General features: G+C 42.0%; 1 protein-coding gene across 2 annotated transcripts; it reads right to left on the bottom strand.

The window, feature by feature from the left end:
• Nucleotides 1-1,174: 1,174 nt before the first annotated feature.
• On the bottom strand, nucleotides 1,175-20,786 carry LOC311099295 (sodium-dependent phosphate transporter 1-B-like). 2 transcript variants are annotated; one of them, XM_084140010.1, is made up of 12 exons: nucleotides 20,498-20,786; nucleotides 19,217-19,259; nucleotides 18,362-19,078; nucleotides 18,069-18,209; nucleotides 16,951-17,036; nucleotides 16,548-16,644; nucleotides 9,356-9,475; nucleotides 6,453-6,731; nucleotides 5,741-6,284; nucleotides 5,398-5,583; nucleotides 5,128-5,212; nucleotides 1,175-4,874 (listed from the first exon to the last, which is right to left on the bottom strand). In XM_084140010.1, exons 3-12 carry the CDS (start codon nucleotides 18,720-18,722, stop codon nucleotides 4,719-4,721), a joined length of 2,055 nt encoding a protein of 684 aa, XP_083996136.1. In that variant the 5' UTR covers nucleotides 18,723-19,078; nucleotides 19,217-19,259; nucleotides 20,498-20,786; the 3' UTR covers nucleotides 1,175-4,718. The 2 variants fall into 2 exon arrangements, with proteins under 2 accessions (XP_083996136.1, XP_083996135.1); XM_084140009.1 differs by lacking the exon at nucleotides 19,217-19,259.
• Between the last annotated feature and the right edge of the window lie 2,131 nt (nucleotides 20,787-22,917).

The following is a 22,917-nucleotide window of genomic DNA, read 5'->3' as shown; positions in this document are numbered from 1 at the left end:
ATCTTTGTTGTACCAAAAACTTTGCTTTGTAGTGAGCACATCAACATAACATGTTGTATAATAGTTTTATAGTTATTAACAAGCTAATTTTATGAACAGAGAGCAAAAACACTTTTTATGAACTATGCCACTGTAAAAAATGTTTTATACACCTTTTGTCAAACAAAAATGTTTTCAAGGTCAATAGTTCTTTTTGAGTTTATGAGGAAAATCACATCATAGAGCTAGACTTTATTGACCTGACCTCAAACCAAAACACTCCATGGAGAGACTTTGACCCAGACCATGAGTCACTGATGTCAAACTAGTTGAACAGGACACTGTCAGCGGCAACATGATTGATTGTTTGAAAGCTTTTAGTGTATCTAGGACAGAAATCTAGGGCACTCCAAGACGCCTGTCCCCAGATGCTTATCTGTGCTTGATTTATTCTGTATCATCTGCTGTGTCCTGGGTTATTTCTGGACCCGAGATGCGCCGTTCCTTTCCTAACCTGTATGAGTCAAGGCAGGCACATATTTGACAAACTATAGGACCAAGGTCAAGGTCCTTATCTAAATGTTCAGCACTTCATCTTCTTTAGGCTCTGGATCTTGAACCCTGAAAACAAATAAATATGATATAGTGTAATAATTTACAACTAGTTTCTAGATCATGGGGTTAACCTGAAAATGCACTTTACTGGGCATAAAAGGGGGCCTTATGTTCTTGAATCAATGGTTTTCATTGGCCTAAGCAACTCTGTGCTAGAATGAGTCGCCAGGAGACGATGAATGGTTGGGGTTGTTTAACGAATAATTCATACACGTGGCTTTGAGACTCCTGCGGGGGAGTAGGATACTTGTGTGTGTGATGGTCATAAAACAAAGGAATCAATTCTCACTTTTTCTGCATCATAGCTGAGGTAGAGTGAGTCTGCAGGAGGCATCATGTGAGGAGGCGGAGCCTGCAGACCTACCACCATCTTCCATTAGAGAACCTGAAGAACATTGTGCAGCGGAACAGTTTACTGTCAATAAAGAGAAACATCTCTCACCATTCTATTCCACTGCTGTGTGACTCCATCCTTATGCAATAGGTCGTTGAGGTTTATTTTGAATGTCATGGTTTATGAAAAGTGAGTCTTTCAAAACATCTTGAATACACGAGAAAATAATGAAAAAATACAAGTTAGTAGCTTTCCATTTTTATATTTTATTCCCTCCAAGTCCGTATTCTGTCTGTGCATAACAAACCAGTATTTTCTTTGGTGCCCCAAAAAATAAAAGCTAATTTAAGGCAACTACAGGTCTAAATGAGCTTAGTAGTGTAGCAGCCCAGTACCGCAACTCTTGGTGGCATCACAGCAGCAATGTATGCCCCCCTCTTTCCAACAGAGCATCCGGGCAAGGTCCACACACACACACACACACACACACACACACACACACACCACACCACACAGGTCAAAAACATTAACCAGGTTCAGGGTAGTAACCTGACGTCTCTCACACTAATCTCATCAACCAGATATAAAACATTCAGCTGTGAGAGTGGCAAGAGTAACCTGATGTGTATGCAAGTATACATTCCACAGACCAAGAGTACAGGGAAGTTACAATTCTGCAGCTAAATTGCAAAACAGACAACAGAAGGCTTGAGCAGAACTAACGCATTACAGTCTAGTTTGACGCAATCAAGTGTAACAGGAAATCTAAGGGCCTCATTTGAGTGTCTCTCCGCATTTACCAACTTTCAGTACATTTGTTCAGATTTATCTTGTGTTTTCAGGTAAAAGGTCTGCTATCACCATCAATAATGCTAAAGCAGACCCAGAATAGATACAGATGTACGGTACTAGATAGTTTCATCTTTTACTTGCGGCAAAACAATTGGGAAATGGTTGAGAAATTCAACTTTTTACAATGATCCCATTAAAACAATTGTATTTATCAACCCACCACTGATGAAAAAAAGATTGTACTGTTTCAGACATTTAAAACATGTCTTGAAGACATTTTAGCCAATTTCCCAATTAAATAATGATGCCCCAAAAGCCAGGGTGGCGGGAGCTCAACTTTGTAAGGTGAGAGGTCAGGTCACCTAGTAACACCATCTGTGCTCAAAACAAAAGCATTATGGTAACTGGATAGACAGAGGGATCTAATCCACAGCCAGGTGTTGTGTTGTTGACAATGAGAAAGGGATATATTTGCCTGTCAAATGAGGCCTCTACTCAGCCTGGTTTCATGTTGAGCAGGTTTCAGTTAAATTAGGTAGTCTGACACAGCATAAAAATTTAATTTCTTTAGAATAACTTTCAAAAGAACCAATCAAATAGAGAAAGTACAGAAAAAACCTGAGGGATCATTGTAACAAGTTGAGAAAGCAGAGGTGAAGCTGAGAGAATTAGCTCAGAAGGCCTTGCACATTTCCTGTACTTCTCTACAGACCAAGGGCTCTGTTGAATGGCTGAGTAACAACAGTCAAACTCAGTTCGATCAGCAAATGGCAAGGGGAAAACTGAAGCTCCCCTGCACATAAGGAAAAACAAGGCGACCAGATCCAAGTACACACACGATTCTTAAAATTGTTTAGTGACAAAAAGACACGCAAACACATTCTCTTGACAATGGCATTTAAAAAGGTAGAGAACACCAATAACCTTGCTTTCAACCTAAAAACAATACTGTTTATTCTAAGTTATTTTGAGCAGGTGTTATGTATAGTGGGGGAAAAAAGTATTTAGTCAGCCACCAATTGTGCAAGTTCTCCCACTTAAAAAGATGAGAGAGGCCTGTAATTTTCATCATAGGTACACGTCAACTATGACAGACAAAATGAGAAAAAAAATTCTCCAGAAAATCTCATTGTAGGATTTTTAATGAATTTATTTGCAAATTATGGTGGAAAATAAGTATTTGGTCAATAACAAAAGTTTCTCAATACTTTGTTTTATACCCTTTGTTGGCAATGACACAGGTCAAACGTTTTCTGTAAGTCTTCACAAGGTTTTCACACACTGTGGCTGGTATTTTGGCCCATTACTCCATGCAGGACCTTGAAATGCTTCTTACGAAGCCACTCCTTCGTTGCCCGGGCGGTGTGTTTGGGATCATTGTCATGCTGAAAGACCCAGCCACGTTTCATCTTCAATGCCCTTGCTGATGGAAGGAGGTTTTCACTCAAAAGCTCACGATACATGGCCCCATTCAATCTTTCCTTTACATGGATCAGTCGTCCTGGTCCCTTTGCAGAAAAACAGCCCCAAAGCATCATGTTTCCACCCCCATGCTTCACAGTAGGTATGGTGTTCTTTGGATGCAACTCAGCATTCTTTGTCCTCCAAACACAACGAGTTGAGTTTTTACCAAAAAGTTCTATTTTGGTTTCATCTGACATTCTCCCAATCCTCTTCTGGATCATCCAAATGCACTCTAGCAAACTTCAGACGGGCCTGGACATGTACTGGCTTAAGCATGGGGACACGTCTGGCACTGCAGGATTTGAGTCCCTGGCGGCGTAGTGTGTTACTGATGGTAGGCTTTGTTACTTTGGTCCCAGCTCTCTGCAGGTCATTCACTAGGTCCCCCCGTGTGGTTCTGGGATTTTTGCTCACCGTTCTTGTGATCCTTTTGACCCCACGGGGTGAGATCTTGCGTGGAGCCCCAGATCGAGGGAGATTATCAGTGGTCTTGTATGTCTTCCATTTCCTAATAATTGCTCCCACAGTTGATTTCTTCAAACCAAGCTGCTTACCTATTGCAGATTCAGTCTTCCCAGCCTGGTGCAGGTCTACACTTTTGTTTCTGGTGTCCTTTGACAGCTCTTTGGTCTTGGCCATAGTGGAGTTTGGAGTGTGACTGTTTGAGGTTGTGGACAGGTGTCTTTTATACTGATAACAAGTTCAAACAGGTGCCATTAATACAGGTAACGAGTGGAGGACAGAGGAGCCTCTTAAAGAAGAAGTTACAGGTCTGTGAGAGCCAGAAATCTTGCTTGTTTGTAGGTGACCAAATACTTATTTTCCACCATAATTTGCAAATAAATTCATAAAAAATCCTACAATGTGTTTTTGGATTTTTTCTCTCTCAATTTGTCTGTCATAGTTGACGTGTACCTATGATGAAAATTACAGGCCTCTCTCATCTTTTTAAGTGGGAGAACTTGCACAATTGGTGGCTGACTAAATACTTTTTTCCCCCACTGTATGACAGGAGAAATAGATCCTTCACTAAAGGCTAATACTGCATTGTAATTGTTGTTTTGTCATCCAAACTTGTAAAATAAGATTATAAACAGGAATATGGCATATGTACATAATTACACGGTTAAAAAAAAGTAGTGGAGTATAATAAAAAAAAACATTTAGTTGATGATTTGATTAGCTATTTTTACAAGATCATGAGCATTGAAAAATAATTTCTGCCAAGTCAGAAAAAAAAACAATGACAAAGAAAACAAAATGTTCCCATTGGAAGTGATCTGGAGCATAAACGAACACAACCATCACTTAAGGTTGGAAATGATGCAGCCAAGAACCACATGCCCATATCACAACGTCCTTTTTTTCCTTTAACACATTTTTTAAAAATGTATTTCTTTCCTTCGGGTGTGTTGGCAAGGGGTTAGCGGGCTATATCCGCCTTCCAACACCTTCTCTTTACGCTCTCTCTCCCCTGGTGCGAGTGGGCGTGTGTTCTCTCCTCCCCTGTTGTGGGGTGCAGGCAGCCCTGGGCTCACAGGATGACATAGGTGAAGAGGGCCATGATGGCAGCGCTGATCAGGCCAGAGATGGGCACAGTCACAAACCAGGCCAGAAAGATGTTGCGGAACAGACGCCAGTCCACACCCTTCCTGGAGCGCAGCCAGCCAACCGCTACCACAGAGCCCACCTGGCAACACACACATGATTAACACACCGACCTTTGTTAACTACTTAGAATCCATGAACCATTAAGAAGAAATGGCCAACACTCCCCCTGACAGTAGCAGACTGGATTCAGTTTTTTATATTGGAAATTAGAAGCAGTTTTGACCGCCAAATTCAGACATCCTGTTTACTGCTCCCTGCCTTCCACATTACTAAGGCATACTCCCCTTCATGTCTCAGCATCAGACCACAGTGTCTGAGTCTGAACAGCTTACCTTGCAGTGGGTGGTGGAGACAGGCAAGCCAATGTTGGAGGCAACCACAACGGTCAGGGCTGAGGCAAGTTCAATGCTGAAACCACTGCGAAGGGAAAGAAAACCAGGCCTGAGTCACCGGTTGGTTCTGCCTGTGTATGTGTCCAATTTCATGGACAGTGTGAAGCCTGGGGGTGTTTTTGTGAAGTCTCATGTCTGTGGGGAATGTTATATTGTAAGGGTGCCATTTGAATGTTTGATTTGGTCAGTTCTGTGATGTCTGGTACATACCTGGAGGGCGTGATGGGGGTGAGGTCCTTGCCCATGGTCTGGATAACCCTGCGACCCCACACCCAGAGCCCGAGGCAGATGCCAACTCCTCCGTACAACAGCAGCCAGATGGGTGTGGGGGCACTGGAGTTCACCGAACCACTATTGTAAACCAGCCACAGAGCTACCAAGGGACCAATGGCATTGCTGCAGGAGAAAAGAGGCTAGGTTACTAACATACTAATCAGGTACAAAAGGTCCCTCTACATGAACATACAGAGGCAGCAACCCTATTGCTAGTCAATAAATATTTGTTTAAAAGGCAGTAAAATGACTATTCATCCAAGATGGAACATCTCCCTACCTGACGTCGTTGCCTCCATGGGCGAAGGAGCCAAAGCAGGCGGTGAGGATCTGGAGAAACCTGAAGAGCTCAGAGACCTCGGGGCGGTCACAGTCCTGTCCATCCTCCTCCAGAGAGCTGCGGCTGCTGCCAGCGTCCTCCTCTCCCATCTCCAGAGTCACCTCTGCCTCCCCCAGGCCCTCGGGAGCCCCGTGCTCAGCCACAGCGTTGCAGTAGCTGGTGTAGCTGTCCATGCGCACACGCTTCTTCTTCTCCTCTGTACCCTTGTCCTCGCTGGCGTGGAACTCGCCCTCTTTGGGCCGGAAGTCCCCGTGCATGCCGATGATGGCCATGGTGTAAGAGGTGTAGCTGTTGTTGCGGCGGATCGGTCTGTCGCCTGCCTCGCCCATGCAGTCGCCTACCTTGGCAAGGTGGAGCTTGTGCAGCAGGTCCTTGTAGAGGCCAGAGTCCTTGTGCACCGTATGATACTGGCTGTAACCGTTGCTGGGGACGTGGGCTGGGCCGTTGCTGAATTGCACATCATTGCTGAACTGCACTTTTTGGACTGAATACAAATATATTTAAAAGTCAGGAACAGCGCAAGCAAGCTCTGTAGTCAGTTACTCATGGAGGAGAATGAACGACTTATTTACCAAATATTTTTAGCCCATTTTCTCACTTTTCCCAACCACTTTACCAAGGCAGCCATAACCTCCCCATGACTCACACTTACCATTGGCGTTGCCATTCTCAGACTCCTTGCCTTCCTTGTTGTCGCCATCTTCAGAATCACCAATGTCAAAAGTTACCCTGCGCTCCTCTTGGGGAACCTGGGAGGGAGTGTCTGGGTCAGCGGGGAAGGCAGGGGAGGGGGTGTCTGGGTCAGCAGGGGAAGGGGGTGAAGGGGGCTCCTCAGGGACAGGCTTCAGGATGGTAGAGGGCACAGGCTCCTCCCTCAGTTCCCTCTTATCCATTAGGGGGCTCTCAGAGGGGCTTGAAGACTTGATTTTTCCTGGAGGGGAAGAGGGTGGAATTAGACTGCCTGAGCCGAGTCCAAACACGAATACGGTACAGTAAGGGAACATGAGATGGCACTAGGGATGTGCATCTTTCCCTTTCAAGAAGCTCCGATACAGGAAGGGTACGTTTTAATTTGAAACGAGTCGTTGTGATTCGAGAACTAATCGATGCGATAACATTTGTTGCATAAACATGAATTTTCCACTCTAAATTTAAATCTGCTGCTGATGGACCTCATGAGCTGGGCCTCTGAGCTGGATCTGTCGGAGCTGACTTTTGTGTGTGATGTAGGTCTATGGTGTATACCAGGGGTATTCAACGCTTACCCTACAAGGTCCAGAGCCTGCTGGTTCTCTGTTCTACCTGATAATTAATTGCACCCACCTGGTGTGCCAGGTCTAAAATCAGTCCTTGATTAGAGGGGAACAATGAAAACAAGCAGTGGAACTGGCTTCGAGGTCCAGAGTTGAGTTTGAGGGGTGTATACTATGTATGCACCTGATCTGATCCATAAGGGAGACTAGGCATCTACCACTGTCAGATTAGGGGGAGGAGGGGGGGCAATGTAGCCTGTTTGTTGTCCTCCCACTGAAATCACCGTCACCCACTAATTAACTTGTAATTTTTGCCAATTAAGTGTTTTAGCTAGTAATGTATCAATATTTATTGTTTCTATGACATAACCAATTAATATAGTTAATACACCCCCGATGGTGAACCTGAACAATCTAAATAAGATCTATTGCAAGCCCTGTTCAGCAGATATAGCCAGATGAGAGTTGTGTCTCCGGTAGCTTACTTTTATTCCAGTAAAACACAATTCAGCGCATAGATAACAATAACCTAGTAAATTACAAATTGCCACAACTAATAAAGCCCAATATCACGCAAGCCATTTTAGCATTTGAATGCTCAAGGTGCCATGCAGATGTGGAAGATCAGGAACAGGCTGCCTACCTCGCATTGGTCATCGCGCAAACCTGGGCACATTGCGCGGTTTGACTAGGCTACTGATATTCCCTAGGGTTGTTCGGCAAGCAAAATGACTTGTAGATCAATGACTGTCAACAGTTACATGCTTAGCTCGTCACTGAAGGAGAGGATGCATCAGTTGTCACAAAATATTAGGTATTTTCGGATGATAGAACAAAAGTAATACAAAAATGTGAATCTGCGATTTTCTGACTGATGCATGCTACATTTGGATGGGTTTGGGTTCCACGGACTGATGCAGTCGTTTCTTAAAGGTTTGAATCGGGGACCAATACGCATCTGTGGATCGTTACATCCCTAGACGGCACATATGGTTCTTATACACCTCAGCATTTAAGGTTCACATAGGAATTGCATAACCAGATCAGAAAAACTAAAGAAAAGCAGCTGCCCTAATTACTACATGGGTAAACTCGTTAAAATTGAGGGAGACAGTGTTCATAAGCGCAGGTAAAATGATTAATTTCGCGCAATAATGTCTGCTAAATGTGTATATGACCAATAAAATCAGATAATGACTTACTTTTTTTTGCATATTTACATTGTGCTATCGACTAAAACCTTTACATGTAGGCCTATGTAGATAAGGTATGAAAATGAATGTATCCTGCATGACTTTGTGGTTTCAGACCAAATTAGATACTCAATGCAAACATATGGCCACCGTGTGGTCGTCTGATCAGTTTGGTCTGCTACCTAGCCAGTTGACCCGATTGCATCATCTACATTTTCCCAGAGGCGCTAGCTGTTTATTTGACTACAGCCACGTCAGTCGAGTCACACGCACAGTGATGCACTGCTAACTTCGCGTCAATGCCTTAACTCTACCCATGGCTATTCTAGTCAAGGATGTAAAGGCCCATTAGTGGATCGCTATGATCCAATTAGGCTGCCTCTGTCTTCTGGACTAGGACCGTCCCAGACAGTTCATTCACGGACATCCAGATGGACCTCAGCATCCCATGCGTTTCACCTTTCACAAGCTGCACCATTGGCCCTTTATAGTGAAGTTAAAATAAAAGGGAGGCTATTTAAGAAAGGGTCTTTAACTTTTAAATCCTGGATTTCAGAACATCATGTGATGCGATTGACTTTGACTATTAATAGATGGGTCTACTTTTGACCAGCACAATTATCAGCCTGCATTTTAAGCTCATTGTCAATTCAAAGCTGATTAGTATAAAACAGTCCGACTTCAGAACTTGTCACCACACAGAATTAATGTGTAAAATAACATACGTGAAAATGGCACATTTCTATGTTTTGTATAAAAAGGATAGAGGAAGATAAGCGTTTCCAATGACATCAATCAATTAGACAATTAGTAGGCAATGCCGACCCATAATTGGTTAAAAATCACATCACACGTATATTCTGCCATCTTTTTTACTACAAAACATGTTAATGTTGGGGTGATGCTGGAGATGATGAATATGAAGTAAAAATGTCCCTTTAATCCCTGACACTTGTTCAGTGCCTAATGTAATGCATCAATCTAACCACACTTAAAACGTATTTTCCAGGTAAGACCATGGAATGAAATTCTCTATCAAATAAGCACATCAATTATCAACTTAGTAACAGGGGTGCCAAAACTGAACGAAAAACTAAATTGAGACTTACGTTCAATCTTCTTCTTGAGGCGTGGGCAGACGATGAACCAGACCAACAGGGCGGTCAGCACACCACAGGCCAAAGAGATGAGCAGTGTGCCCCACCATGGGATCTTGTCAAATCCAAGCACTGGAGTAACCAAGGAGTGACATACAGAGGTGGAAATGGAGAGAGGATAGATGGTTTTGAAAAACAAGGCAGCAGGCGCTACCTTTCTAAAGATGTAGAAAACAGTTGGCATTGTGACTAAATTGTCTATCTGGACCCTCACCTATAAGTGGTAGAATTACAAAAGCCTGTTCTTATATTTACATTACAAAATATTTCTAAATTATACAATATCAACCATAACATAGTAAACAATATAATTTTCTATAGGATAAAACAAACACACTTTGAGTACAGAGAAATACATTTAAATGAAGAGGGTAAAATGCTACAATGATCAATTGGAAGCTACAAGTTCTCCATTAATTGCACATAGTCATATTTCGTATTACCTCAAACACATACACCACCAATAGCTACAAGGATGAGCCACAGCAAGTGGCAAATATCCCAGTCAAATATGGTATGTGTGCGTGCCCATAGAGCAGTTACGCAATGCCGCATGGAGGAGAGCATGTGAATAACAAGGGATGTCGCAGTGACCCAAATGTACCCCTGCCTCCAACTGCACATGGACAGTGAGTGCCTTAAAATGGCTATATGAGAGGACTTGGGGAGAATAAAAAAAGAACTAAACAAGGGGGCCTTCACATTTACTTTAACAGTGTCCACTGGAGCATAAAGGACATCTGGTGCCAAGACTGCAGAGGGTCTGTGTGGGGTTGTCAACGCAGTTTTGGGCATGCTGTTGGCAGGGAGACGGACCATTACAGATCCCCCTGGGAAAACAGCAGCCAGCGACGTTGGAGAGTCAGCAACATGGTCAGAGTAAAAAAACAAGTGCTGCGCGAAAATTCAAGTTGACCATGATCACGCATAATAAAAATAAATGAATAATCTAGACTGGGATGTGAACAACAAACAAAGGAAATGAAGGCCAGGGCCCAGAGATAACAGTGAGTCAGTATTGGTTAAAGGGCAGAGTGCACCATGCTCTCTCCTGGGTAGTCTACTCACATTCTGCGGCAGGAGACTACAGGCCGTGGCACATCAGCAATGTGTATTTAGTTACGCAACACAAACTCACCCCCCTCCAGGAAGGGAGAGGAAATGGGAAGGGGGCGGTATACATTTTTTTATTTCAAAAACAGCTGAGGCTTCTTCCATTAGACTAGTCTCGAATGACTGTGGCTGTGGGACAGCCCAAAACAGGTGCGGCCGATAGACATTTGTTTGGGGGGGGCTGGTGCCAAATTAAGAGTGGGCAAAAATAAATGACCCCGAAAGAGGAGAGAATGGGGTCTGTATTATTCAGTATGTGCCGAGGCACATTTCCATGTTGATGGCCTATAGTGGATCACATCTCTACAGAGACAATAAAAATAAAAAATAGCAACGGCCCAGTCGTTTTAAACAGAGCCACACAAAGGGGTGTATACACCACAGCTACACAGTGGGATGAATGAGAGAGGGCTCAGGAAGTGGAATTTAACCACAGCTGCGTTCCAAACCCCTCCCTTGTAACCTCTGCATCCCGTGGACTACTTTACACAATAACATGGTTTGTTGTTGTTTTCCAACAGCGGTTCAGCCCCATCCCTCATGGCAGTACAGTTAAATAACCATTTATGACTCCTTATATATTTGGGATGGTGGCTTTGGCCAATTATCCTCTTCATTGTCCTCCTACCAACTAGTAGTATAAACAATGTTGACAGACTAAAAAAAAAGTTAACTAAATTACTTTTGTTCAAGGTTTAACGCTTAGCTTTTCCTAACTGTACGAAGATAAAAGGAGGCTACTCAAACTATTTCAGCGGCACTAACTTACTGTTGCTTACCTATTAGGGTCTATCAGGTTCTAATTAAGCAATAAGGCCCACGGCTAAGGGCTGTATCCAGGCACTCCGTGTTGCGTTGTGCGTAACATCAGCCCTTAGCCGTGGTATATTGGCCATATACCACAAACCCCTGAGGTGCCTTATTGCTATTATAAAACTGGTTACCAACGTAATTAGAAGAGTAAAAAATTAATGTTGTCATACCCCTGGTATACGGTCTGATATAGCACGGCTTTCAGCCAATCAGCATTCAGGGCTCGAACCACCCAGTTTATAATTAGTAATTTGAAGTGCCATATACCATGTGTATTCTGAGTCACAGCGCAGTTTAATAACCCCCTTTGCTGCTACACTGTCATCTGTGTTTCTATTTTCCTGATTGTTTAGTGTCCCCTAAGCAACCAAGCCACCCGCCGTTTGTTTTTCAAAGGGGAACCGAAGCAGAAAATTAGCATTCCAGCTAACGCATCCTGAAATGCAGGGACAAGGGGGGTGTCCACTGTATCCCTCTTCTTTTTTATGGATGTTGTTTGAAAGTGCACAGTTGGTAGTGAAGGACAGGCTGGTTATGTAACTAGAGGGGACATGTATTTGCTTGGTTGGTTACACAAATCAAATGTAGTCAAAATGTTGACATGGTCTTATACATTGGTGACATAGCCCTTTCCTCTGTCTGCAAAGCTTTTCAATCTATGGCCCCTTCTACAGGGATCATCAACTAGATTCAGCCGTGGTATAATTAGTAGACTACAAATTGACCGCAAGAAGCCAAAACAGATAATTTTCCTAAAACAATTTCAAACCTTGCTTAGATTTGTATACGATCACATACAAATCGCTATTACGCGTGGGAATACTTTGGAACAGATTGCCAAAATTAAAGTAACTTATAGCTGATGTGCTGGGGTTTTTACTGTCTTATGTACAACAATATACACGTACAAATGTGTGTGTGTGTGTGTAATATACACACAATTATTTTTGCACATAAAACTTGAAAAAATATAAATAATAAAAAGCCTGCGGGACGAATTGCCAGTTGGGAAACACAGCTTCAGAATGACTAACTAGAGATGTGCTAAAATGAGGAGTCAGGGTGATTAACAAGGTGTGGAACTTTAAAGTCTCTTCTGGTAATGATCCACTCGACCTATGGCCCGAGTTACATTCATTTTTCACTAGTTCCAACTGGGGTCTCTGGCACTAGGATTGGCTTTATTGTGTATAGGACTGGCATGTTAAATTGTTTTTGTGCTTTCACACCACCATGTTAAAGTAAAACCAGAGGAACATGGAGTTCTAAAACAGGAGACCAAATGTACAGTTCTCGGTCTTGACTCCGCCCCCCTCTTCACCCATTGAATTTAATAAGGGCTGTATTAGACTTGCAGATCAGTCACCACTACACTACCGTTTTACAACTCGGGGACCAAATGCAGAAAAAAAACGAAATATTTTTGGTGCTATCCATTACTTATCCTGTGATTACTGTGGTTCCTCCAAGGACAAAATACTTCCTCATGAGAGCACACAGCTGAAATGTGTTCTGAAATAGTATAACCCACTTAGATACATTGCACCTGAATGAACTGTGCCAGAAAAGGAAAATGGAGGAAGAAACTAACCATGGACTCATGTCTCGTTTTGAATTCTTAATTCAGCCACTTACAGTGCATTCGGAAAATATTCAGACCCCTTGACTTTATCCACATTTTGTTACGTTACAGCCTTATTCTAAAATTGATTAAATTGTTTTGTTTCTATTCTCCTCAATCTACACACAACACCCCATAATGACAAAGCAAAAACAGGCTTAGAAATGTTTGCTAAAATAAAAATAGAAAACTGAAATATCACATTTACATAAGTATTCAGACCCTTTAATCAGTAATTTGTTGAAGCACCTTTGGCAGCGATTACAGCCTCGAGACTTCTTGGGTATGACGCTACAAGCTTGGCACACCTATATTTGGGGAGTTTCTCCCATTCTTCTCTGCAGATCCTGTCAAGCTGTCACGTTGGATGGGGAGAGTTGCTGCACAGCTATTTTTAGGTCTCTCCAGAGATGTTCGATGGGGTTCAAGTCCGGGCTCTGGATGGGCCACTCAAGGATATTCAGAGACTTGTCCCGAAGCCACTCCTGCGTTGTCTTGGCTGTGTGCTTAGGGTCGTTGTCCTGTTGGAAGGTGAACCTTCGCCCCCAGTCTGAGGTCCTGAGCGCTCTGGAGCAGATTGTCATCAAGGAGCTCTCTGTACTTTGCTCCATTCATCTTTCCCTCGATCCTAACTAGTCTCCCAGTCCCTGCCGCCGAAAAACATCCCCACAGCATGATGCTGCCACCACGCTTCACCGTAGAGATGGTGCCAGGTTTCCTACAGACGTGACACTTGGCATTCAGGCCAAAGAGTTCAATCTTGGTTTCATCTGACCAGAAAATCTTGTTTCTCATGGTCTGAGTCCTTCAGGTGCATTTTGGCAAACTCCAAGCGGGCTGTCATGTGCCTTTTACTGAGGAGCACCTTCCATCTGGCCACTCTACCATAAAGTCCTAATTGGTGGAGTGCTGCAGAGATGGTTGTCCTTCTGGAAGGTTCTCCCATCTCCACAGAGGAACTCTGGAGCTCTGTCAGAGTGACCATTGGGTTTTTGGTCACCTCCCTGACCAAGGCCCTTCTCCCCCGATTGCTCAGTTTGGCGGCCAGCTCTAGGAAGAGTCTTGGTGGTTCCAAACTTCTCCCATTTAAGAATGATGGAGGCCACTGTATTCTTGAGGACCTTCAATGCTGCAGACATTGTCTGGTACCCTTCCCCAGATCTGTGCCTCGACACAACCCTGTCTCGGAGCTCTACGGACAATTCCTTCGACCTCATGGCTTGGTTTTTGCTCTGACATGCACTGTCAACTGTGGGGGGACCTTATATAGACAGGTGTGTGCCTTTCCAAATCATGTCCAATCAATTGATTTTACCACAGGTGGACTCCAATCAAGTTGTAGAAACATCTCAAGGATAAGCAATAGAAACAGGATTAACCTGACCTCAATTTCAAGTCTCAGAGCAAAGGGTCTGAATACTTACACTACTGTTCAAAAGTTTGGGGTCACTTAGAAATGTCCTTGTTTTCCATGAAAACATACATGAAATGAGTTTGAATAGGAAATATAGCAAACTGCATAGGAAATGACCATCACATTGCCTCCACCATGCTTGACAGATGGCATCAAGCAATCTTTTCATTTGGTCTGTATCTCACAAAATGTTATTCTTTGTGATGTCCATAACACTTTTTTCCAATCTTCCTCTGTCCTGTGTTCTTTTTCCCATCTTAATCTTTTATTTTTATTGGCCAGTCTGAGATATGGCTTTTTCTTTGCAACTCTGCCTAGAAGGTCAGCCTCCCGGAGTCGCCTCTTCACTGTGTTTTGCGGGTACTATTTAATGAAGCTGCCAGTTGAGGACCTGTGAGGCATCTGTTTCTCAAACTAGACACTAATGTATTTGTCCTCTTGCTCAGTTGTGCACTGGGGCCTCCCACTCCTCTGGTTAGAGCCAGTTTGCACTGTTCTGTGAAGGGAGTAGTACACAGCGTTTTACGAGATCTTCAGTTCCTTGGCAATTTCTCGCATGGAATAGCCTTCATTTCTCAGAACAAGAATAGACTGACGAGTTTCAGAAGAAAGTTATTTGTTTCTGGCCATTTTGAGCCTGTAATCGAACCCAAAATTGCTGATGCTTCAGATACTCAACTAGTCTCAAGAAGGCCAGTTTTATTGCTTCTTCAAATCAGCACAACAGTTTTCAGCTGTGCTAACATAATTGCAAAAGGGTTTTCTAATGATCAATTAGTATTTTTAAATGATCAACTTTGATTAGCAAACACAACGTGCCACTGGAACACAGGACTGATAGTTGCTGATAATGGGCCTCTGTACGCCTATGTAGACATTCCATTTTTTTTTTTTTTTTATCAGCCGTTTCCAACTACAATAGCCATTTACAACATTAACAATGTCTACTATTTCTGATCAATTTGATGTTATTTTAATGGACATTTTTTGTGTGCTTTTCTTTCAAAAACAAGGAAAGCGACCCCAAACTTTTTAACGGTAGTGTATGTAAATAAGGTATCTGTTTTTATAAATTAGCAAACATTTCTAAAAACCTGTTTTCGCTTTGTCATTATGGGGTATTGTGTGTAGATTGATGAGCGGGAAAAAAAACAATTTAATCAATTTTAGAATAAGGCTGTAACGTAACAAAATGTGGAAAAAGGGAAGGGGTCTGAATACTTTCCGAATGTATAACTTGACTGACCAAGTGTGGCTAAAGATCAGGATTAGCCTCGTAATAAGCCGGCTCCAGTTACAGGCAGTGGCCAGAGTCTAAAAGTGTGCCAGTACGTGTAAGGATACACTTCCTCCTCAATGTGTGTGTGTGAGAGAATACAGTAGGTCTACATGTCAGTATGTAATATCTGGTTCTACTATTAAATCACTCCCTGATCTCTTCTCAGTTGTGTGGGAATGCGTTGAACAGCAGGATTCCTGGAATGCAATCGCTGTATGGAACTTCATGTGAGGTACCCCAGAATAAAAGGTCCCCATGTACAGGACACTCACATGTAGGTGTGACTGACATAACAGTACAGTATGTGACTGAGTGCATGTAGACTCCTCTCTCTGAGTGTACATTTATACACAGTGCATATCAGGGCATACTCTAGCCTATAGACTCCATTTAATGGCCCAGGCCAGTTGACTTCTTGAACAGTTCGGTCCTGTAGGTAGAAGAGAACAAAAAGGAGCAAAAGTTGCTAATTTAATTAGAGTTTCAAAACTAAAAAGTGAAGAATATAGCAGACTAAATATTTGCTGTGCTCTACATGACACTACTGACAGAGGCAAAAGACAGCCATTGGCAGAGCTAACTCCCTCTTTACTTCCATTTTTCCTCCTCCGTGTGGGAAAGGGACAGACATTGACGTAAACAATAAAGAGAAAACCCATTTCCAGCTCTGTTGTGCAGTGCTCCTCTCTGCAATTTCATTCCGTTATGACCCACACCACACTCAAGAAAAGTGCCAAAACACAACAGGTTAAAATAACAGGCCTTCTCTGAGAACAGTAAACAGTCTTGTTCAGTTTGGAAAAAGTGTGGGGATCCCGTTGGCTGGCTGAGGGAGCAGTTTATTTTAGGCTGTGGCTGCAGGCAGGCATGCATGGTGAAGGCAGAGTGGGCCAACGATACTCACTTGGAGCTCCAGTGAAGATGATGGAGAACAGGTTGATCATCATAGTGACAGCATAGAAGACAGGCAGGGCCTTCAGACCGTTGGGCACTGGGTCTTTCTACAAGGGGACAAACAGAACAGTCAGAAACACTACGCTCTCTATTGTACTGTCAGGTTACATTTGATGGCAGAATAGGGGGTGTGTCCGTAAATTTGATATGACATGATGGCCCGTGAGATTACATGGAGAATGACATGGAGAGCGACACTTCTTTCCAAAGAACAAGGAATGGCTTTATTCTGATGACCTTGTTTGGGACATCATTTATGGTCTGGCACATTTCCAACAACAATTTCCAACAGGAAGCCTCACACAATTTTTAAGGACATCTAGATTTAGATAAGTGGATTTTACTCAGCTTACCTTGTGCAAGATGAACATACGTACAAAGTAGAAAAGGACGCCTGACATGATGCCAGACAGAAGGGGGGAGAGGAACCAGGAGGCAACTGCGGAGATTAGAACAATTAGCATTGCACCGTGCTCTCAGGAAGAACACCAGACACTAGCGCAGAGCGATTAGTGCTTTTTGAAGTCAGTTCAGTATTTAATTTTTTTACTCATTAAATGCATTATGAAACTAAAATAATTGTTGAGATTTTTCTATTGATTCCATTATCAATAGAGAAATTGCTATGAAATAACACAATATTTCAGTTCTGTATATTACTTAGTTTTTAAACTGGTACTCTCTTTATATAGCTCCATTCTTGTGTATTTAATTATCGTGTTAGTTATTAATATTATTTATTTTTACTCTGCATTGTTGGGAAGGTTCGTAAGCACGCATTTCACTGTAAAATTTGATATATACATTTTTTCCATTCCTTAAAGTCATCATCTCATCTCTGCTCAGGCTGTACCAATCAGCAAGACAACGTAATCTCTGTGCCCCCCATACGGTACGGACTTTAGTCATCCTATTTAGCTAAGCTAGCCTGCCTAAGTATGTTGCAGAGCGGTCTGACAAATTAATTTGACTAGTTCTTCAAAGTATATAAGGCATACTTTCACGAACTGTCTATCCCCCTTTCGTCATTGTGTACATTCCTCTCTCGTGCGGTCTGTGTGTATCCAACCTAACGTAGCAGGCATCTCTGATCCGAAAAGAACAGGTGTGCAATGGTCATTGTTGTTAATTACCACATTTCTGCACTGAACTAGGTTGAATATTTGCTTAGTGAAAACTACAACTCCCTTCAGCCCAGCGTCCAACATAGTTCTTGACTTCTCTCGTGAATTATTTGATTTCTTTATAGAGAAACGGCACGTTGGGCTCACAAAAAAACAAACTAAATGGAATCTGTCAATTAGTTAACTGAAACAAAACTAAATTTCAGTTAATCCCTCAGCACTACCAGACACTTGCATTACTTGTACAAACATGTCTGACTTGAAGTCGTAATAGTAGCTCTTTATTTTACTTAGACAATGGCGATAACGTCAAAGTAAGCTGTGGATAATGGAAGCTGTTGACTCACCAATCCGGAGGAGTTCCAGCCACCTGACCCCCTGCTGACCTCTGGCCACCAGAGAGAAGCCAATGGTAGCACCCACAATGCAGTGGGTACCTGAGATGGGCAGCTTGAGAAAAGAGGCCACCAACTGCCATACAGCAGAACCTGAGAATTAGCATAAAATGCCAAATTGTCAACTTGAACAGGGAGGGACAAAACATTACACCGGAGTAAAACCATACACAAGAAATCCAGATTGAATAAAACCCATGTTCTTACAAATGTATTATAAGACCCTTTTGGTATGTAACACTCACCAAACATGGCGCTGACAGAGCCAGCCATCAGCACGTGTTCAGAGCCGTTGTACATGCCCACGTCGATGATGCCCTTGCGGATGGTCTCGCTGACCTTGGCTCCCAGAAGCACAGAGCCAACGGTCTCAAAGATAGTGGCCAGGATGCAGGCCTGCCGCAAGGTGACCACTCCAGAGCCCACTGCAGTACCAAACGAGTTGGCCACGTCATTGGCCCCCACAGAAAAGGCTAGGATGAAGGCGATGATAAAGCCCACTATGAGGAGCCACATGTAGTCTGTCAGTGGTCCACCAGTGACCTGGGCCATAATCCCTAGTGTGGTGCCCGCCAGGGTGAGGGTTGCGAGAGTTGTCGAAACCATTGTGCGTGATTGATTGCTCTAAAGATTTATTTGCTTCACAATATATAAGGAAATGTATATGAAAATAGATGTGATATTTGCAAGCAGCAAAATGAAAGAGGTATCGATGTGTGTATACAGTAACTTCTCTTCAAGACCCTAACCCATAGGGGTTTGGGGGTTAACTAAACTCACTGAGAGTAGCCTATGAGTTGTCCCTGACTGAACAGAAATAAATTATAATGAGGTAAAGTGTGGGCGTATTGCTATCCTGTAATTTTACTAGCTTTGTTAGGGTTTCTTTGGCTCTGGGCTATCATGCAGACTAAATGGTCACCCATTGTTCAACAGTCACTGTAGGTGAATGGCAGAACATCCTGAAAAACAACAGTTGGAGAAAGTCAGTTATGTAAACACTTCCAACCTAAAACAAACAAAATTCCTTCTTCCAACTTTAGCACATCAGTGTGCCTCAGAACACATCCATTCATGGATATACAATAGGAGTCAGAGACCTGCTGCTGGTCAATTTATGATAGTCAAATCCCACAACGGCAACTAGGGGGAAAAAAGCATAATTCAGCTACAAGACTTCAAGCATGGTTAACACTATTGCAAATCTACTCAAAAGAGTAGTCTGACCATGTCTTCTTCCCTTTATAGAAATTAAAGGGTGGCCATGCCATTTAATTATGGGCAATCAATAGGAATTTCAGTATGAAAACAAAATTCACTTTTTTAACGCCAACCCTTGCTCTGTCAAAGGCATAAATACAACTACCTAGTTAGCAAGCTAAGAGCTGCCGGTATTTTACATTTTGTATTAGCTACTTTACCTAGCTACGTTACGAAACTGAGCCAACTTCCTTCCCATAATCATGTCTCGCTGTGCAATGACAATGGTTTCCGTTAGCTACAGACTGGCTTGCCTGACAAGATAAGCCAATAAAGGAAGCCATTTTGGGGGATGCACTCGTAGCGTAGGAAGACATTCACCAAAGCTAACTTTAGCGAGATCACATAATAGAAATTAACAACGACAACGTAACATAGCAGCACATTGATATACGACGATGTAATAGCTAACTAACTATATACACACACACACACAAGTCCGATAGATATACATTTAACATGGTTATAACAGCCATCCAAAATGTGCCAGCTACGGAGAAATCCAACTTTATACGACGCATACCAGGAGTCATTCATTCAATTTTGGACTCGCACTAGCAACATTACCAATGTCTAACGTTAGCGAATGTTCTATCTAGTTAGCAAGCTATCCACATTGCCAGCTGTCTATGCGCTAGTTTACAAATGTAATAGTCAATACGCGCCATATAAGCCATGCTAGCTAGCTATACTAACAAGCCACGTTTCGTAATGGCTATGGTTAGCGTCGCTTCATTAATTATTCTATTGAATGATATTAGCTTTGCTAGTCAAGCTAGTAACGTTACAGTACAGCTAACGTTAGCTAGTCAGCGCTTGCTATCTGATTTCATAATCCTCACGATGTAGCTAACGTACTGTCAATGTGATGGAAATATTTCCATAGTAACTAGCTAACTTGTTAGACATTTTGTTAACATTAGTTATACGGATGTTTATTTACATTTACATTTACGTCATTTAGCGTTTATCATGAACTAGCTAGTACCTATTGACAAAAATAAGTGAGTCAAAGTACGAAATACGAGCAAACGTTAGTTACCAATTAAAACCGCACTGTTTTACAAAGGTAACAAATAGAATAATTTGTGAATTTGAAAATAATGACAAGTTTAACTTACCACACGTCGCAAAAGTTGTCAATGATGAAAAGGAAGACTAGCTAATGTCTAGCCCGCGCACAATTTGCTCAGTAGCGCGCGCGGGATCATGAAATAGACAGTCACGGGAAACGATTAGTTTGAACTTTAACAAATTTAGAAAGCTATGTAAAGCTAAATAACTATATGAACGTAGCTACTCTTGCCGTTTAGTCTGTTATATTCCCATAAATTCAGAGTAAAAACCAGGCGCATCTGCTCTTGTTAGTTCCGGTAAAAGCTAGTTTTGATTGAGTCACGAGCCGGTGCTTGTCTTTATGGAGAATCAGAGGGTGGTGCTTTGGTTATACACCCTTCGTCATGCCCATCTTGGATATACCTGTCAATCATCGAGCTACACCGTATCCTCATTATTCATTGATGACAAATTTATATACTTGGTTGTGTGTGGCTCTTCATGGCACATTCCCACACAATAAAATGTAATGTCATAGATTGTAAAAACTCACAAACAGAGGCAAGCAGCACATTTTCCAGTAGCATGTGGTAGGCATAGCGGAACTAATTTCAAAACCACTTTTATCAGCATGCAGTGAGTGGAGTATCTTTTTCAAAGCTACATCCCAAGAATTTTCATGAAGATTTTTTTATTCTTGAGTAAACAATGCATTATTTCCCGTGACTGCAGATTGATAGACAGAGGTTGTTATGAATTCTCAATGAATTATGATTTTTTTTTTTTTTTATCTGTATTGGAGTCACATATTCGTCGTCTTATATTTAAGCTCAGACTAATATTTATTCAAATCTTACAGTATTTGTCATGAATTATATAGTGTGGTGGCTAAACAGAAATGTCCATAATGACCATTAATTTGATGATAAAAGCCCCACATTTTGCATCAAGGTTAATATGCCCCTTCCATTATCTATTTATTTTTATTAAACCTTTATTATGTGGGCCCAAAACAAGGGAGGGGATGTTCTGATCAGTGGTGTAGTGGATAAACGAATGTAAACACTGTTTATACAACTTTTCAAATTTTGCGCAAGCGTTTACTCAACAATCGTGGAAAAATGAATAGAAAATATAGGGAGCGTTACTTCATTCACAGTGAATGTAGCGTTTACCACTACATCACTGGTTCTGATGGTATTTAATGAAGACATTGGCACTGCACTAGCTAAAGCATGTGAGCATAAATGCAGTTCACCGACACCTGCTGCAAATATTGTGCATTGCCAAATGTGCCCCTCCAGTGGTGTAAAGTACATAAGTAAAAATACTAAAGTACTACTTAAGTATTTTTGGGGGGTATCTGTACTTTACTATTTATATTTAACTTTTACTTTTACTTCACTACATTCCTAAAGAAAATAATGTACTTTTTACTCCATACATTTTCCCTGACACCCAAAAGTACTAGTTACATTTTGAATGCTTAACAGGACAGGAAAATTGTCAAATTCACGCACTTATCAAGAGAACATCCCTGGTCATCCCTACTGCCTCCGATCTGGCGGACACACTAAATACACGCTTCATTTGTAAATTATGTCTGAGTGTTGGAGTGTGCCCCTGGCTGTCCGTTTAAAAAAATGGTGCCGTCTGGTTCGCTTCATATAAGGAATTTGAAATGATTTAGACTTTTACTTTTGATACTTAAGTATATTTGAGCAATTACATTTACTTTTGATACATATGTATATTTAAAACCAAATATTTTTAGACTTTTACTCAAGTAGTATTTTCCTGGGTGACTTTCACTTTTACGTGAGTCATTTTCTATTAAGGTATCTTTACTTTTACTCAAGTATGACAATTGGGTACTTTTTTCACCACTGTTCCCCTCTGTGTTCCCAGAGAGGGATGTCCAGAAAAATCTGTGCCACCCCTACCTCATTCTAGTGTAAACATGGTTCTCTAGCCTTCCCAGTCTGACCCTAGTGACATTTTATCAGAACAGTCTGACATTTAGAAAATCTGAACAATTGTTGTGGGAGTTTGCATAATTATTTATAATTAAAGGGATAGTTCACCCCCCCCCCCCCCCCCCAAAAAAAAAAAAAACTATTACATTTACATTTTAGTCAGGAATGATTAGTAATTACAATACAATATCAGGATATAACAATAAAACAATATTACAATGACGTAACATAATAACGCTGCTATAAGAATAGTAAGGCACATTGGCAATATGACAATTATAGATGCACCAATGATTTACATAAGAAACAGTAACTGGGAAGCGCTACAAGGGGGCCGCGTAGAGCTATAGAATGAACAGGCCTAAGGCTTTAAGCAGGAGGCTAAAGGCGTCCGCGTGCTTCCCAGCCGAAACAGTTCGGAAGAGTTCGTGCATATATTATGACAACATTTGGTGACATTTTTGTTGTTTTGGACTTCGGAAAGGGTTTTGTCGGCTGTTCGTGCACAC

Source organism: Coregonus lavaretus (genome assembly GCF_964263955.1).
Source record: "Coregonus lavaretus genome assembly, chromosome: 24".
NCBI lineage: Eukaryota > Metazoa > Chordata > Actinopteri > Salmoniformes > Salmonidae > Coregonus > Coregonus lavaretus.
The sequence above is the reverse complement of the archived record's forward strand: the minus strand, read 5'-3'. Positions and strand labels throughout refer to the sequence as shown.

Excerpts from the sequence above, each read along its gene's own strand:
- LOC311099295 (XM_084140010.1), bottom strand. The coding sequence starts at position 18,722 with ATGGTTTCGACAACTCTCGCAACCCTCACCCTGGCGGGCACCACACTA. Across the intron at positions 18,210-18,361 it reads CTCTGTCAGCGCCATGTTTG|GTTCTGCTGTATGGCAGTTG; the intron begins GTGAGTGTTACA and ends GCTAATTCTCAG. Across the intron at positions 5,584-5,740 it reads CATGGAGGCAACGACGTCAG|CAATGCCATTGGTCCCTTGG; the intron begins GTAGGGAGATGT and ends TTTCTCCTGCAG.